Below are 14,709 nucleotides of genomic sequence, written 5' to 3' on the forward strand. Positions count from 1 at the left end.
GACAGAGCTGGGAGGGGGTTATGAGGAGGGGGTTATAATGAGGATAGTGATGAGAGGAGAGCTGAGGGCCTGATGAGAGGGCCGAAGGGGGTCTGGCGAGGTGGGTGAGGAGGGGGTGAGGAGGGGGTGAGGAGGGCGCGACGCCAGAGCGGTGCCGGGGGCGGACCGCGTCCTGCGGGGCGGTCCGCGTCCTGCGGGGCGGACCGTGTCCTGAGGGGCGGACCGTGTCCTGCGGGGCGGACCGCGTCCTGCGGGGCGGACCGCGTCCTGCGGGGCGGACCGCGTCCTGAGGGGCGGACCGTGTCCTGAGGGGCGGACCGTGTCCTGAGGGGCGGACCGCGTCCTGAGGGGCGGACCGCGTCCTGAGGGGCGGACCGTGTCCTGAGGGGCGGACCGTGTCCTGCGGGGCGGACCGCGTCCTGAGGGGCGGACCGCGTCCTGAGGGGCGGACCGTGTCCTGAGGGGCGGACCGTGTCCTGAGGGGCGGACCGTGTCCTGAGGGGCGGACCGTGTCCTGAGGGGCGGTCCCGGGGCGGGGCCAGTTCCCCGTGGGGGCGGGGCCCGGGCGGTGACGTCACCCCCGCCTGGCAACGGCGTGGGGGCGGTGGCGGCGCGTGGCTCTCGCGGGACTTGGCGCCCCCCGCGGTGGGCGGGGCGGAGCCGCCGGTGCCCGAGTTCGGCTGAGGCGGCGGTGGCGGGAGCGGCGGCACCGGACCGGACGGGACCGGACGGGCGAGTGGCCCCTCTGCTCCGGGCCACTCGCGGCTCGGAGCCGCCCCTTCCACGCCCGTAGCGCCACGGATGGAGCCGCAGTGCCCGGCTTGAGCGCGTCGGCGGGACCCGGAGCCGCTCCGCCGAGCCCGGGCGGGCGGGCGGGCGCAGCATGGGTGAGCGCGGCGGGGAGGGCGGCGGAACCGGCCCCTCTTCCCGCTTCTCCGGGGGCGCCTTCGCCGCCTTTGTCTGAGGGCAGGGCGCGGACGCGCGGGTCCCGGGGCAGCTCCCGAGGTGCCCGGGGCGGGAGCAGTGCCGGTACCCGGGGGCCGGTGGAGGAGCTGCCGGGCCCGGCGAGTGCGGCAGGTGCTCGGTGAGCGCTCCCTCCTGGGAGAGGCCGGGGCCGCTCCGTCCCGCCCGGCCGGTCCCGGGGGGCTGCGGAGAGGCCCGGGCCGGGAGGAGGCGCGGGGGGTTCCGCGGGTTTCGGTGGGGAGAGCGAGGTGTACAGCTGTGCTCCGTGCTGCTTGGAGGGGAGTGGCTTGGTGGAGCATAAAAGTTTTATGGTTAAATCCAGCTCTTTCGCATTTTTTTTTTTTCCCTCAACTCAGCGTGAGTTTGAGCTGCGCCTTCGCCCATTTCTCCACCAAGGCGAGAGGCAGTCACTGTGTTTTAAGGAGAGGGAGTGTAAACCGACTCGGAGTGTTCCTGTGTTCAGGATGCGCCAGTTCAGGTTCACACTGGAAACAGTCAGTTGTGATGGGTCTGGTTTTTAATGTAGCGTCGGCATAGGGAAGTATGAACGAGTGACTTAGTCGCCACTCTTGAGAGCCCTCTTTGCTTACAGTGACTCCCCCTTTATAGAGACTTTGGACCCCACTGGCCTCCAAAACGGTGCGTGGATTATTTTGTCTGTCTCTGATATTTCCACCCGTGCAGTACCCCCTGCTCTGCTGTGCTGTGTAACACCGGGGTACTCGGGGAGGGTGTGTGTGCACGGGCACAGGTGGCAGTGGCTTCAGTGTCGTGTGTGCTTATGCTGCTGTGTGCAAACATGCTGCGTCAGAACGGGAGTAAAGCTTTTTAAGTGGAAGGATACCTGGGTTTTGGATAGCTTTTCTGCCTCCCCGTTGTGTCGAAAAATGAAGAAATTCATAGTGTGCAGATCAAACATGCCGTTAGTGAAGCGAGGAACGCTCCTCCTGGCTGGTGTTCTGCTGATTATCAGGATCTGCTTTCAGTGTGTTCGTCTCAGTGGAAGTTGTCTTACGTGGTCAAAGCACACTTAAAATTAAATCTGAAAATATAAAATGAAATTAGTGTTTTAAATTCTGGTAGAAACCAAACATCTCACTTTTTGATGCTTTTTGTAATCATTCAGAATAGGTAAGACTTGTTTTTTATTTATTTTTGGGCTGCATTGTCTTATTTGCAAGTGAGAAATGTCTGCCCAGGTCATTGTAGTGGCCTGTGATGATAGTTCCTAACGCATAAAGGCTTAGTGTGTTAATTAAACATATTGAACTAAGGCTGCAATGCGGAAATGAGAAGTACCTCAGGATTGACATATGGTAGGTTTGGGTTATTAAAATACTTAGTATACTCTATTAATGTAGTTAGGAATACTGTAAAAGGACTGAGTCCAGTTCATAATTGTATATGATTATTGTATGATGTGGTTTTATGTATTTTTGTCCTTAAGTTTCCTTTTCTAAAGGAAATACTCTTCTGTTGACAGTAATGAGCATGTTACTGCTGCTCCAGAGATGACTGAACTGAGTGGGTGCACACACTGTGTCAAGTATTGCTGTTGCATGGGTTATTTATTACCATAACAATTTGTGTGTATGTGCAGTTATAGAACAGTTCCTGCTAGGACAGTGGCCAAGCTCTAGAAAGGATCGCAGAATAATCCCAGGGCCTTTTAAACAGATTTTCTCTGAAGGTGGTGTCCTTTATTCCGGTTTCCAAGTATTTCTTTCTTGTGGTCAAAAGAGGTGAAGAATGTACAATAAAACATCACTGAAAATAAGAGAAAAACAAGAAGTAACTGTAGCTTGCTTTGCACTCAGTGTATTTAGGGGGTGCCTCACAATTTACCTTGAGAAGTCATTAGCTGATTATTTTATTACTGGCGTCATGGTAGAGCTGGCTCTTGATAAGAGATTGTTTGTCTTTTATGTCAGCTTGTGGAAGGGATTTTATGTGTAAGAGGTGGCTTAGAGGGGAGCGTTGAGGTATCTTTGATGAACTCAAGGGTTTTGGAAATTTATGGAGAAGTAAGAACAGGCCAGTATGACTCTGGAGAAACCAAAAGAAGGGCAGAAGTACAGAATGCCTTGGAAACAAGTTCTTTCATGTTCTTTTGGTAGCTGGAAATTAATGTTCCAAGAGCACATGTTGTTCAGGTGTCTGAAGGATGGGGAGGGGGATGTGATCAGAGGTGACACACAGAAGACCATATAAAGTTACTGGTAATGCCCAGCGACACCCTTGAGCCCTGTCACTATAATTCTTTGCCTTCTGCACTAGATTAATCGTGTGTATGACTCTAGAAACAGCTTGATAAACAGATTACAGGGAAAAAATGCATTCAGATGTTCTAGGGGGAAAAGACTTTATTTGATTGAATTGTCTTTTGCTGTTTTGGGTTGATAGTCACTTGAAAAGAGGTAGAGCTGTGTGTATCAGTTCATTGTAACATCTGTCCAGTTTACTTCTATGGCTCAATAACGGATAATTTTCCTAGTTATAATCGATAAATGGTATGACTGCAGCTTGCACTTAACAGGAAAGCTTAGCTAAATTTGCAGTGTCCAGCTAATTGTCATATGGCTTTATAACTAGGAAGGAAATGTTCCAGCAGCAGCTGATGAATTGCCATGGTGGAGCACTGCAATCCACTGAACGTCTGTCAGTATCTTCTTAACTATATGCATCCTCCCCATCTTCTTTATTTCCAAAAATTTCTGGAGACTTTCATTTGTGGTTCCCATGTGTTAGTACATTTGAATTTGCTACATTTGATCTTCAGAAAAATTTATGGTTTTGGAATACTTTAAAAAGCCAGATATACTTCTTCATTGCCAACAGAATAAGTAAAAATATATTTGGTCTACGGAGTAAGTTCATCAGACATTAAACTTGTGTGAAACCTTTTGCTTACTTCAGCTCCATGTTGGCAACAAAAAACAATCGATAAGGTTTTTGTAGGCAGACTGCATACTTGTAGCATATTGTCATGGAGACAGCGGCAGTTTCAGTATTCACCAGTAACATTCCAACAACCTGTTAGAACATGACTTCAGGATTTGTTCTTCAATTCAAAAACAAACAAAAAACCTTCACAGAACAAGCCCCCTCTAAAAACCCAAAAATCTACTCCATACACCCCCAAGCAAATGGGATAGAATAGATGAAGAGTCCTTCTGCCAGTGTTTTTACCAAGAAATATGTAAGATGGGACATGCAGTTGAACTTTACTCAGATCTTATTGTAGAGTAAAGTGACTTAATCAAAAGTTCAGGTTGTGAAACCCTTCTGTACTCAGGTGCTTGATGAGCCTGATATTGACCAACTGTACTAGTAGTAGTTAGCAAAGTGGTTTCTTACTACCATTTTCTTTATTGTAGACAAAACTGCAAGAGAGGGTGATGTAAAATTGACCTCTGGAAGATATGTGCCTAAGCTACGGGGAAACCGAATTACAGTAACTGGGAAGAGTTGATGGATCCTGACTTTGGGTCTAGACAGAGCAGAAATCCCATCAAAAGGTGCTAGCAATTCTGTCAGCTCAGCTCTTGCCATTTTGTTTTCCCCAAGAATGTAAGAGCTGCTGTGCTGAGAGTCCTGACTGTGGGACAGTTAGGGAGGAAAAGGATGATACGGAAAGCAGGTTTGTAGTGGAACGATTTTTTTTCTTTCTTTTCTTTTAATAAAGACCCCTAGTCTGGCAGTTAGTAATTTATTAACTTTCTCAGAGGTGTTTGTGGTTTCACCAGAGCTTTTTTATAGATAGTTCAAGTCCCTGGTTGTCCATCTCTAATGGGCACAAAGGAACCTGGTGGCTTTTGCCAAGCACCTCTGTTTGTGACAGTGGGAGTCTAACATGTATGGGAATGTGTGGGGGAAATATGTCCTTTCAGTGTGAGGTTTTTTTTGCCCTAAAATTGCTCTCTGTTCTGCCAGACTCCATTGTATTTTTGAAAAATGGTGGGTGATTGTCTGGTGTGGCTTCATACTGAGAAGTCTCTGTACATCTACTTTAGTCATGTGCCAGTCATTCCAGGTGCTGGTCACCTTTACTGGAAGGTTATTTTAGTCTTGATTGTGTTTTCATCTTGTTTAAGAGAGTTTTTCATGTTATTCAAGAGTTAACTTAGTGTAGGGGTGCAGTTTTATTTTTGCTGTCTTGGTTTCTTTTGTTTTTCTAACAGTTCTTAAGAGATTTATTTTCAGCTGGGTAGGACTTTGCCCTTGAATTCTCCTCACCTTCACTGGCTTTCTCCATTGTCTGCCTCTTCTTGGGTTTTTTTTCTTAGTGGGTTTTTGTTGCATAAACACAGGAAACGTGTGGTTGGGCACACTGTGCTGTCTGGGGCTAAGTGAGGTGGCTGCCTGGTCTGCCCCGCTCTGGCTGTCACAGCTCTGCTCTTCCCATTCATTTTGCTTCCTTGGAGATGCTGTCACATATGAATGCTGGTCTCGTAGTTCCCTAACCTAGCTTGATAAAAATGATTTTTTAGGAGAGAGCAGCAATGACAATGCTTAAAGTGACTAAAATCATCTTGACAGAAGTGGGTAAGTCAATCAGGTGAAATTTGTTGTGAGTAGGTCTGGGCTGTAGCGATTTCTAGCAGCTGCGGTTGCCACCTGGGCACTTAAAATGTGTCTCTGGTCCACCACAGGGGTTTAGCCTTTTTCTTCTGCTCCTTTTAAAGTAGGTGTCTTTTTTTGTATTGTATTTTGTAATGTCACTAAATTACATTCAGCTTTTTCTTTCTTGACACTTTACCATAATGTTGCTTTTTGTTTCTACTCTGAATTTTGATGATCTAAAATGTGCCCAGCTCTTGGTGGAGGTGATGCCTTAGCCTTTGCTGTCCCTTACCTTGGGCGTGGGGTGATGAGAAACAGATTTCCCCAGTGCTGTGGTGGAGGAAGCACAACCCTGCTTGAGCATCGCCCGTGGCTGTCCTGGTGCACTGGTGACAGCAGGACTGAAGCACTAAAACTGCCTTTCCATTTGCCTCTTTTCTGGTGTGAACTCTTGCTATGTTAGTAAGTGTCTTTTTACCCTAAATTATTTCCCCGTTTCCCAGCATAATCTTCAGATTTCATTTAGATAATGTGACACCAGCACTGCTATTTACTTTCTCTGACTAATGGCAACAAGTGTTTTGGGTGGGATTTTGTTTTATTGCACTACCTGCATGCAGAATTGACTTTCTTCATATACAATCAGTAGGAAATACTTCTTTTTCAGAAATATTGAACAAAGAAAATGATGCACTGTAGATATTTTTGAACAAAAATTTAAGTCCTGCCACTGCCAGAGTCCTAAATCAGACTGAAGGAAAAATCACAGTATGCGTCTGTCTGCCAAATGAGTTAAATATTTCTGCTTTTGGGGTGATGTACACTGTAGAGTGTATAATACGAGGTAATTTAGAATATTAAATTCACTTTTCTTAAAGGAATATTTATTGCCTATAACATGCGTGTGACCCTGCTCAGCTGGTGAGTGCCTGGTGCTAAAAACACCAAGGTTATGAGTTCAATCCCTGTACGGGCCATTTATTTAAGAGTTGGACTTGATGATCCTTGTGGGTCCCTTCCGACTCAGAACATTCTGTGAAATCTGTATTCGGCCAGGGTTGCTTTCAGCAGAAAAAATGATAACATAATATTTTGAATAATTAAAGAAATGAAGCATTTTCCTTTAATTTCAGCAGTTTGCACAGTGCTGACCTGTGCTGTTACAGGTGAGCGCTGCAGTTGCTCTCCACGTAGTGCTGAAGAGCTTTGTGATTGCAAATTGAGTTTAAATTTGACATTATTGTTAAAGAAACTCAAAATGAAAGTTACTGCTTTCATTGTTTCAACTAGATGAAGTGTTGCTTTAAATTATTTAAATGGCTTAAGATTGCACTGTTTCTTAACAGGAAATAAATCACTATAAACATGATACTTTTTGTTATTAGAGGCAAATGGTTTTGGAATTAAGGAGTGCTAGGCAATCTCATTATTTTTGCTTCTGCAACAGCTGTGAATAGATTTTTGTGGATGGGAGTTATTAATGATTTTTACTTTAATTTTAAATAAGGCAGTTTTGCTAGAGTTCCTGGAAACTTGCCTGACTTGCTATTTAAAGAAGACTCTTAAGTCATCAGTTTCTGCCTCTTTGATAAAATTACTAAGTGGTTGGCCTTACTCAGATGCTTTTGACTGTGGATATAGTTTGATCTTTTGAAGCTGGCACTGAAGTAAAGTTGTGGCCTTCATTAGCTCTGACTATTGAGTATTCTCCTCTTCCCTTGCTTGTATGAACCAAATAATCTGAAACTTCCTTGTATTTCTGAATCAGCTTTCAACCAGGCTGGCTGTCCAGAAACTGAGACTCATGGTTGCAGGAGGAGGGTGAGGATGCTACTGACACTGATACCAGCAGCAGCACTTTTACAGCAGTTGTCAACTTAGCCCTCATAGAAATTTTTGCCTTCCAGTTTTGGCTCTTCAGTTCAATTGTGGCTTTACTGGTAACATACCAGTATACCTTTATTCCTCTTAGTGTGTTTTTATTTCCCAAAGTTGCACTGCTTCTTCATTTCCCAGGAAAAATATGAAAGCAAACTTGTCAGAATGTTTCAAGTTGTTTCTTCTCAATGCATCTTTCGCACGCAGGGAAAAGAGTCTCCATCTTTGCTGCTTGAAGAATTAAAACTACTAGTTTCATGAAGTGAAGGAGAATCTCATCACTTAACTCTGAACTTGTACCTTGAGCTATGAGCAGATTTGTTTTAAGGCTGCTTTGCATATAATCTCCCTTCTCCTGAAGTCATGCTGTGGGTGCAGTTTCAGGCTATGCTTCAGAGATAACTTCAGGCTGCTGCCAGAGAGGGCTCGAGCTGTGCAGTGCCTATGTCTGGCTTGCCCTGGCTGCAGTGGCTGTGAGCCCTGCTGTGAGGGGATGAGCTGGCTGGTGGGGGAGAAACTCCTGTGCCAGCTTTGCCATCCTGTCAGCAAGCTGGATGGCCTCACTCTGGCTGCACTTCTTACCTCCCAGGCAAGAGAGTGGATGGGACTGAATTTCAGGGAATGTAGAGTGTTTTTCCTTTTCCATTTTAACCTTGCGTTACTTTGCACTAGATTCACTCTGAAATTTCTTAAGTTTCTTCTGAGTGTCTATATTAATTTCTCTCCGTAAGTGTTCACAATTCACCAAACTGGTTTTTTCACATCTTTCTTTTTCTGTATCTTTAAAGGGCTTTTTTTTATCCTCCCCAATGCATTTTAAGCCAGGCAAATGTTCCTGTTAAACTGTGCCTCTAATTTGCAATTTTTTATTGATTTAATAATACCTTTAAAGAGAAAATAGTTTCTAAACAGCTAGAACTTGTTACTGAGGTGCCTTTTGTATTTCTGTGGATATTGGTTTTGGTTATCCTCAATAATATATATGTTTTGAGAAGAAGACTGAATAATATGTAAAAATGTGCCTCTGTCTTTCTGTATCCTGATTTTCTACAGTTGGGCTGGACTTGTAACGTTCCCATCATTTAAATGCTTTTATGGAGTTTGGCTTATTTAGTACTATCAAAAACCAGTAAATACAAGATTAAGAACAATAAGCCTGCCTAAAACCTAGGTAAATCACATTGCTCTTTGCACTCATTTTAACATCTAAGTGTTTCTGTCAGGGAAGTTACTAACTGCTAGAACAAACTGCCAGGAGAATGCTATATCCATCATTTCTTGATATGGGCAATCCCGTAGAGGATGCAGATATCACTGTGGTCTTTAATCTCCCCTTTTGGCAGGTTTAGTGATCATGTGTCCATGCAATGATGTAGTTTAAGACACTGGCCAGGGTTGAATCTGTCTGGAAGAGAACCAGCTGGCTGATCTGGCAGCAGACTAGACCGACACGCCCTGTAGCAGCACAGCTGTGAGACCCGCACAGGGGAAGAAGTAGTGAAATGGGAATGAGTAGGGAGAGACCACGCAGGGTCACTTCTTTAGCCTCAGATTTTTGGAGTCACTGTAGAACTCTGACCTCTATAAGTGTCTAAAGCAGTCGTTCCTGAAAAGCAGAGATTGTCTGTTTCACATCCAAAGAGGTTAAGTGAATAATATTCTTTTGTGAAGAGATGCTGGTACAAGACTTGACAAAATTAGCAGGATTTGCAAGCTGCAGGAGAGTGTCTGCAGTGTGGGCCATGGGCTGTTTGTTTGAAATCTCAGTGTCCCAAACAACGTTTCGTGCTGTGTTCAGCTGAGTTAGTGCTGTTCTAGAGCCAGGTGAAATGAGATGCTGTTTTGCACGTGGGGCAGTGGAAGTGCTGAGGTGAGCAAGGCTTTTGTAGTCATGAGGATAAAAGCAAATATGTTAATCCCACGCTCTCATGGGTATGGTAGATAAGGAGACAGCAGATTTTCTTGAAAGGTGCAAACAGCAGAATGTAGCCTTTTTATTAAGGATAAATTACCATGAACTGTGCTGCTTTGCTCTTGAAAATGAAATACGGGGCTTCCTTTGCCTGGCCTGCGTGTTACTGAAAGTAGACCTCATCCTTCAGCAGAAGGAGAGTTTCTGTGAAGGGGAAGATGATACTAAAAACCATTATAATGATACATTCACATTATAAGAAGCCTAAGTATAACAGGGTCTGCTTTCACAGCCTACCAGTATCTGAGTAAGGATGTGGTGCAAGGAGGTAGGGGAATTGGAAACTATCTCAGCTGACACCCTTTGCAGCTTGAGGAGAGCTTGAAGGCATTTCTTGAATCATTGTGTGCTATAGGGCTATGTGTGTAAATTAACTGTATAGGGTTGTCAAGTAAAAGCACAATTAAGAGTGTATAAAATTGCTTCCTCTTATTTCCATGTGCTCTTCATCTTACTAGATGCTTATTTTGTGGGAAGAGAGTTTGCTCTTTCAGTCTTAGTGCTTCATCCTTCCTGAGAGAGAACTGTAAGGCACATGTATGGATTGTAATGTAAATAGCTTCTAATATGTAGGTTGTAGAAGAAAACTTGCCCTGATAGATAACCAATAACAGAAAGCCTCAGGCTGGATGAATAGCAGATGAAATAAAGCTGTTTATGAAACAGGAGATGTGTTGAAAGTAGAATAAGATACAGCCTGCCATCTCCATGCAGCAAGGAGACCATGCTGATTTTCCATCAAGATAGAGTTGCTGGATCGTGCTGTTCACTGCTGTATCCTGGTTTTTCAGTTCTGAAGAGCGACTGAAGTAAATCCTGACCTCAGTGTTTGAAAAAGTTGAGGTTATATTGCTGACTCTTCCTTTCTCTTGATTTCACTTTTTTTGTTTTGTGTGTGTAGTTGGGTCCCCAGGATTATGCCTGTAGTTGTGAATATGTAGGAACAATCAAGAGTATTTCCTTTGTGTTTCTGAAATCCAAACTACTCCTTCAAATGACCGTGTTGAGAATGGCAGGGATGAGTGTTGGCTTTCTATGAACTTGCCCCAGTTGCTTTGTCTCCCGACAGCAGCAACTGGTATCCCTTGCCCCAGACAGCTTTTCATAAACTCCTGTAAGGCCTCTGATCCCTCCTCAAATTCTTCAAATACCAATCGTTGTGTTACTATCAATTAGCTCTGCAAGACACAGCACATGCTGTAGCTGCTTCCAAGCTGCATATTTGGTCATGAGCCAGCCATCAGGTTAGAAGAGCAAGAGTGTTGGGGCAGTCCTGAAGTCTTTTCCTTGGAAAGGACTGAGATTTGAGTGCTTCAGTGCTGACTCTGCAAAAAACCCTAAAAAATAAAAAATGTACAGCTCTTATTTTAGAAATTCTGCTCTTCTGACATGTTTCAGCCAAATGGGTCTATAGGGGAAGAATTATTGGGAGTGAAGCAGGAAGACAGGCAGGTAGGGACGCTCACAAAACACTCATTTCTTCAAATGCTCAAGACTATGACCAGGTACATAAAAAACTCCACAGTGAATGGGGTGGGGGATGATTGATATGCTGCAGTAGTAATGAACTACCTTACTGTCTACCAGGGATACGAGCAGGATAGTAGCCAGCAGGTCATGGAGAGTGGTTGTTCCCCACACCCTGGCACTCACAGCACTGTCTTTAAAATACTGTGTCCAGTTTTGCTCCTCCCTCCCCTCAAATGCAGCGGGAATGCCACAGAACTGGAGAGTTCAGAGTGGTTGGGAGGCTGGTGTATATGGTGTCCAAGAAGTAGGTGGAGCCTGGAGAGGAGAACAACCTATTCTCCTCGGAGTCACAGTGAAAAATTGTGAACCAATGCCTGGAAGTTAGTTCTGTGGTAATTCCTATTGAATATAATGTGGAAAAATTATTATGGCAATTTGGTATCAGAAAAGGTGCAGGGGGTGGCTGTTTTATCTCTATCCTTTCAAGACTTCTAAAATTTAGCTGGACAAAACCTTGAGCAACCTGATTTGACTTTGAGATTAACCTTGCTCTGACCAGTTTGGAATAAGTAACCTCCAGAGGCCCTTTCAAACCCTGTTTTCCTGTTATTGGAAGCATTGCAAACCATGCAGATTGAAATTGTGATCTTAATAAGAAGTGCTTAAATCCTTCTAAATACATATTGCAAATGGGTATTTGAAAGACTTGATCCCTGAACTTTTGGAACATAATTGACCTAATGAAACAATTTGCCTCCTTTAAAACTTTCTGATTGAGACTGTAGGGTCCCCTTGACCATTTGCTGTTTTGACTGGCTTTTGTAAAAATCCATTTCATAAGGATTTCTTTCTGTGCTTTTCCATCGGAGGTTCAATTTATTGCATTGATGAAAATGTCCACACTAAAAAGTAAGTGAACTTTATGTCACAATTAGTATGACCTGACAGCATGGAGTCAGATACAAACACTTGTTCCTGTTTTAATGCTAAGCATATTTTGTGGTTTTTGCAAGATTCCAATCTGGGACCATTCAGACTCTTGCATCATGTCTGTTTTTAAAGATGAAGGGAACACATTGTGCATGCTCCGAATAATGCTTTTAAGTTCCTGTAAATTTATTTCAAAGCCAGATTCTTGCCATGTTTGTACAAGTACTAACTGTCACTCAGAATTAGAGGTGTACCAAATTGTAGGTTGTCTATCAAAGCATTTCTGCATTTCTTTATAGTGTAAAAAGTTTTCATTTAAACCCAAAAGACTTTCAGGGACTTTCTTGTTTTCATAACTCTTGAATTCATAACCTGGGGCTATGATCGTGATGTCCTTTTTGGCTAGGAGAACCCTGAAAAAAAAACCTGCAGGAGGAGCTGAAGCTTTTATAGTAGTGTGGAGTCCTGATAGAAGAAAGGAAACTTCAAATACAATTTTTTATTTTTCAGGGGAATGACTTTGTAAAAAGAGTTCTCAGATAAGCAACAGAATCTTCAGCTTCAAACTTGGTTTTTTGAGCTAATTATCTAATGAAGGCTTTAAGGTAACACCTATAAATATCATGTTGACCTTGTGGTACTTTTACTGCTTATTTGGTGCTTTGGATTTGAAAAAAATATAAATGAGGTATGATTCTTCTGTTCTTCAGTGCTTTTTGGCATGCCTTTGTTTTAGCAGAGTTTGTAATTCGGTGGTTTGTGACTCACCTTGAATGTTTTGCCAAATAGACGTTATAAAATTAAGGGAAGGAACAGAGGAAGAGGCATAAATCTATATATGGAACAGTGTCTGAGTCGTGACTTCAGAAAATGTGGCATGGTTTTATTTTTTTTAAATACGTTCCCCTGTGCCCTCAAAGATCCCCGGTTTTCTCTGCAGTGTGAATTAGTAGCATTTTTTCACTTCTGCTCGTGGAGACATTTGCTGCCTTTCCTGCAGGTGTCACTTCTCATTTCCAGGCTAGTTTCTTGCTCTGAGCTCTGCTCAGACTGAGGGAAATAGCAAGTAGCACAAATCGTCACTTTCTGCTTCATGTCACTTCACAGGCAAAACGTTTTGACCCCCTCTGTCCTTATAAGGTATTAAATACCTGGAGGTGGAAGAGATTTTATTGTAATACTTCCCGTTTCATGCCTTCTGCTGCAAAGGGAGGAGCCCAGCAATTCTGCTCATAGAAGTGAGGGGGTAAATTGAATCCTCAATTGTAACATTTATTAAATTTACGACTGAGCTTAAGACAAGTATTTCTGATAATATTGGAGGAGACATGATTGGTTACTTATTTTAGAGTTGATAAATCTGCAGTGAGGTAACCCTAAAACATTTTTTTCCCATCTGGCTGGCAATGGTGACTTACCATCTACAGCATACAGTTTTAAAATTATGAGGGTGTGTGTGAAGACAATTTGCTTTAGGTAAGTGAAAACTGAAAAACATTCAGTTTTCAATTGTGTTTTATCATATACAGTGTTAAGCACTACAGTGCACTCCAGAAAATTACAGGATCTTGGCGTAGGAAAATGAGGCATATTTGCATGTTTTAGGGCAGGCTGCTGGGCAGGGTTTCTGCTATACTCTTTAGTTTCCTTCTCAAAGTCTCTTGCTAATTGTACCCAAGCCAGCACAAGAAACTGATGTTTGAGATGGTTGCTGTTAGAATGCAATGAGTTTCTCATTAGTTGAAATAATTTGGGAGGAAAAAGCATACATACAGTTTTCAAATGTTCATTTTCCTAATTATTTCAGGCATTCTTACTGGGCCGTAAAATTCAACGCAAACTTTTTATTAAGAATGTGTGGTGAGTCATTTCTTGGAGAATGCACCATCGCCTTACCCAATCTAAAAATGCCAGGCAGATCCAGGGTGGATTCCAGATGGACGAGTTCTGTGCTGACAGAACCAAGTCTCCTGGCTTTAGACTCTCTCAAGGGTGGACTGCTATTCTTATTTTGTTTTCTTTTTTTTCTAGGCAGGCTATGGATGTAGAGGAGTTGTTGCTTTAAGCAGAGGATATTTGTGCTAGAACTGGTGATGCAGCACAGAGCAAGTTCCAAAAGAAGTAAGGAAAAATAGCAGATATTGCAGGGTGGACAGGAAAAAAACCCCCAAACTTGAATAAAGTTGCCTTATCAGAGACTTTAGACAGCACCTGTCTAAATCCCTGGCTGGGGATTGTACTGTCTGAGAGTTCATGACTGGGATGTCAGTGGCATAGCAGTGAGAAGGTATTTTTGGGAGAAGTGTTTAGTGGCTGAAATTGATTTCAGTTTGGCCAACTTCTGCAGAGTTTACTGACAGCTGTAAATGTAAAATCAAAAGTGCAAGTAAGAAACTTCAGTGAGGGATATGAGAGATCTTATGGATCACAAGAAATCTGTGTGTGTTACAGGATGTCTTTGAAAAAGAACGTGCTAATGACAGAGATTCGTTCATTTATTTGTATGGTCTATCTAACAAAAAATATCATTAAAAGGTATTTGTGCCTGAATCACAGAGTAGTTTGGATTGGAAGGGACCTTTAAAGATCATCCATGGGCAGGGACACCTTTCACTAGATCTGGTTGCTCAAAGCTCCATCCAGCCTGGCCTTGAACACTTCTGGGGATGAAATATCTGCAGCTTCTCTGAGCAGTCTGTGCCAGTGTCTCACCATCCTCATCAGCAGGAGTTCCTTTCTTAGGTCTAATCTAAATTGCTCCTCTGTCAGTTTAAAACCAGTGCCCCATGTCCTGTCACTACAGACCTTAGGAAAACATATATACTGAAAGGATGCAATAACCTATTTGTTATGATTAGAAAGTAGAAAATGTGGTGAGACCCCATACTTCAGGAAAAGAACAGAACTGCTTTTGTGCCAGCTTGTTCTTTCCT

General features: G+C 43.6%; 1 protein-coding gene across 1 annotated transcript in view; it reads left to right on the forward strand.

Moving 5' to 3' along the window:
- Nucleotides 1-654: 654 nt before the first annotated feature.
- Nucleotides 655-14,709, forward strand: part of CD2AP (CD2 associated protein) — a 78,318-nt gene continuing 64,263 nt past the window's right edge. Inside the window, exon 1 of the mRNA XM_032104022.1 lies at nucleotides 655-887. Coding sequence (XP_031959913.1) covers nucleotides 884-887 — 4 coding nt within the window. The 5' untranslated portion in view covers nucleotides 655-883. The remainder of the gene's footprint in view (nucleotides 888-14,709) is intronic.

Source organism: Corvus moneduloides, chromosome 3 (genome assembly GCF_009650955.1).
Source record: "Corvus moneduloides isolate bCorMon1 chromosome 3, bCorMon1.pri, whole genome shotgun sequence".
Lineage (NCBI taxonomy): Eukaryota > Metazoa > Chordata > Aves > Passeriformes > Corvidae > Corvus > Corvus moneduloides.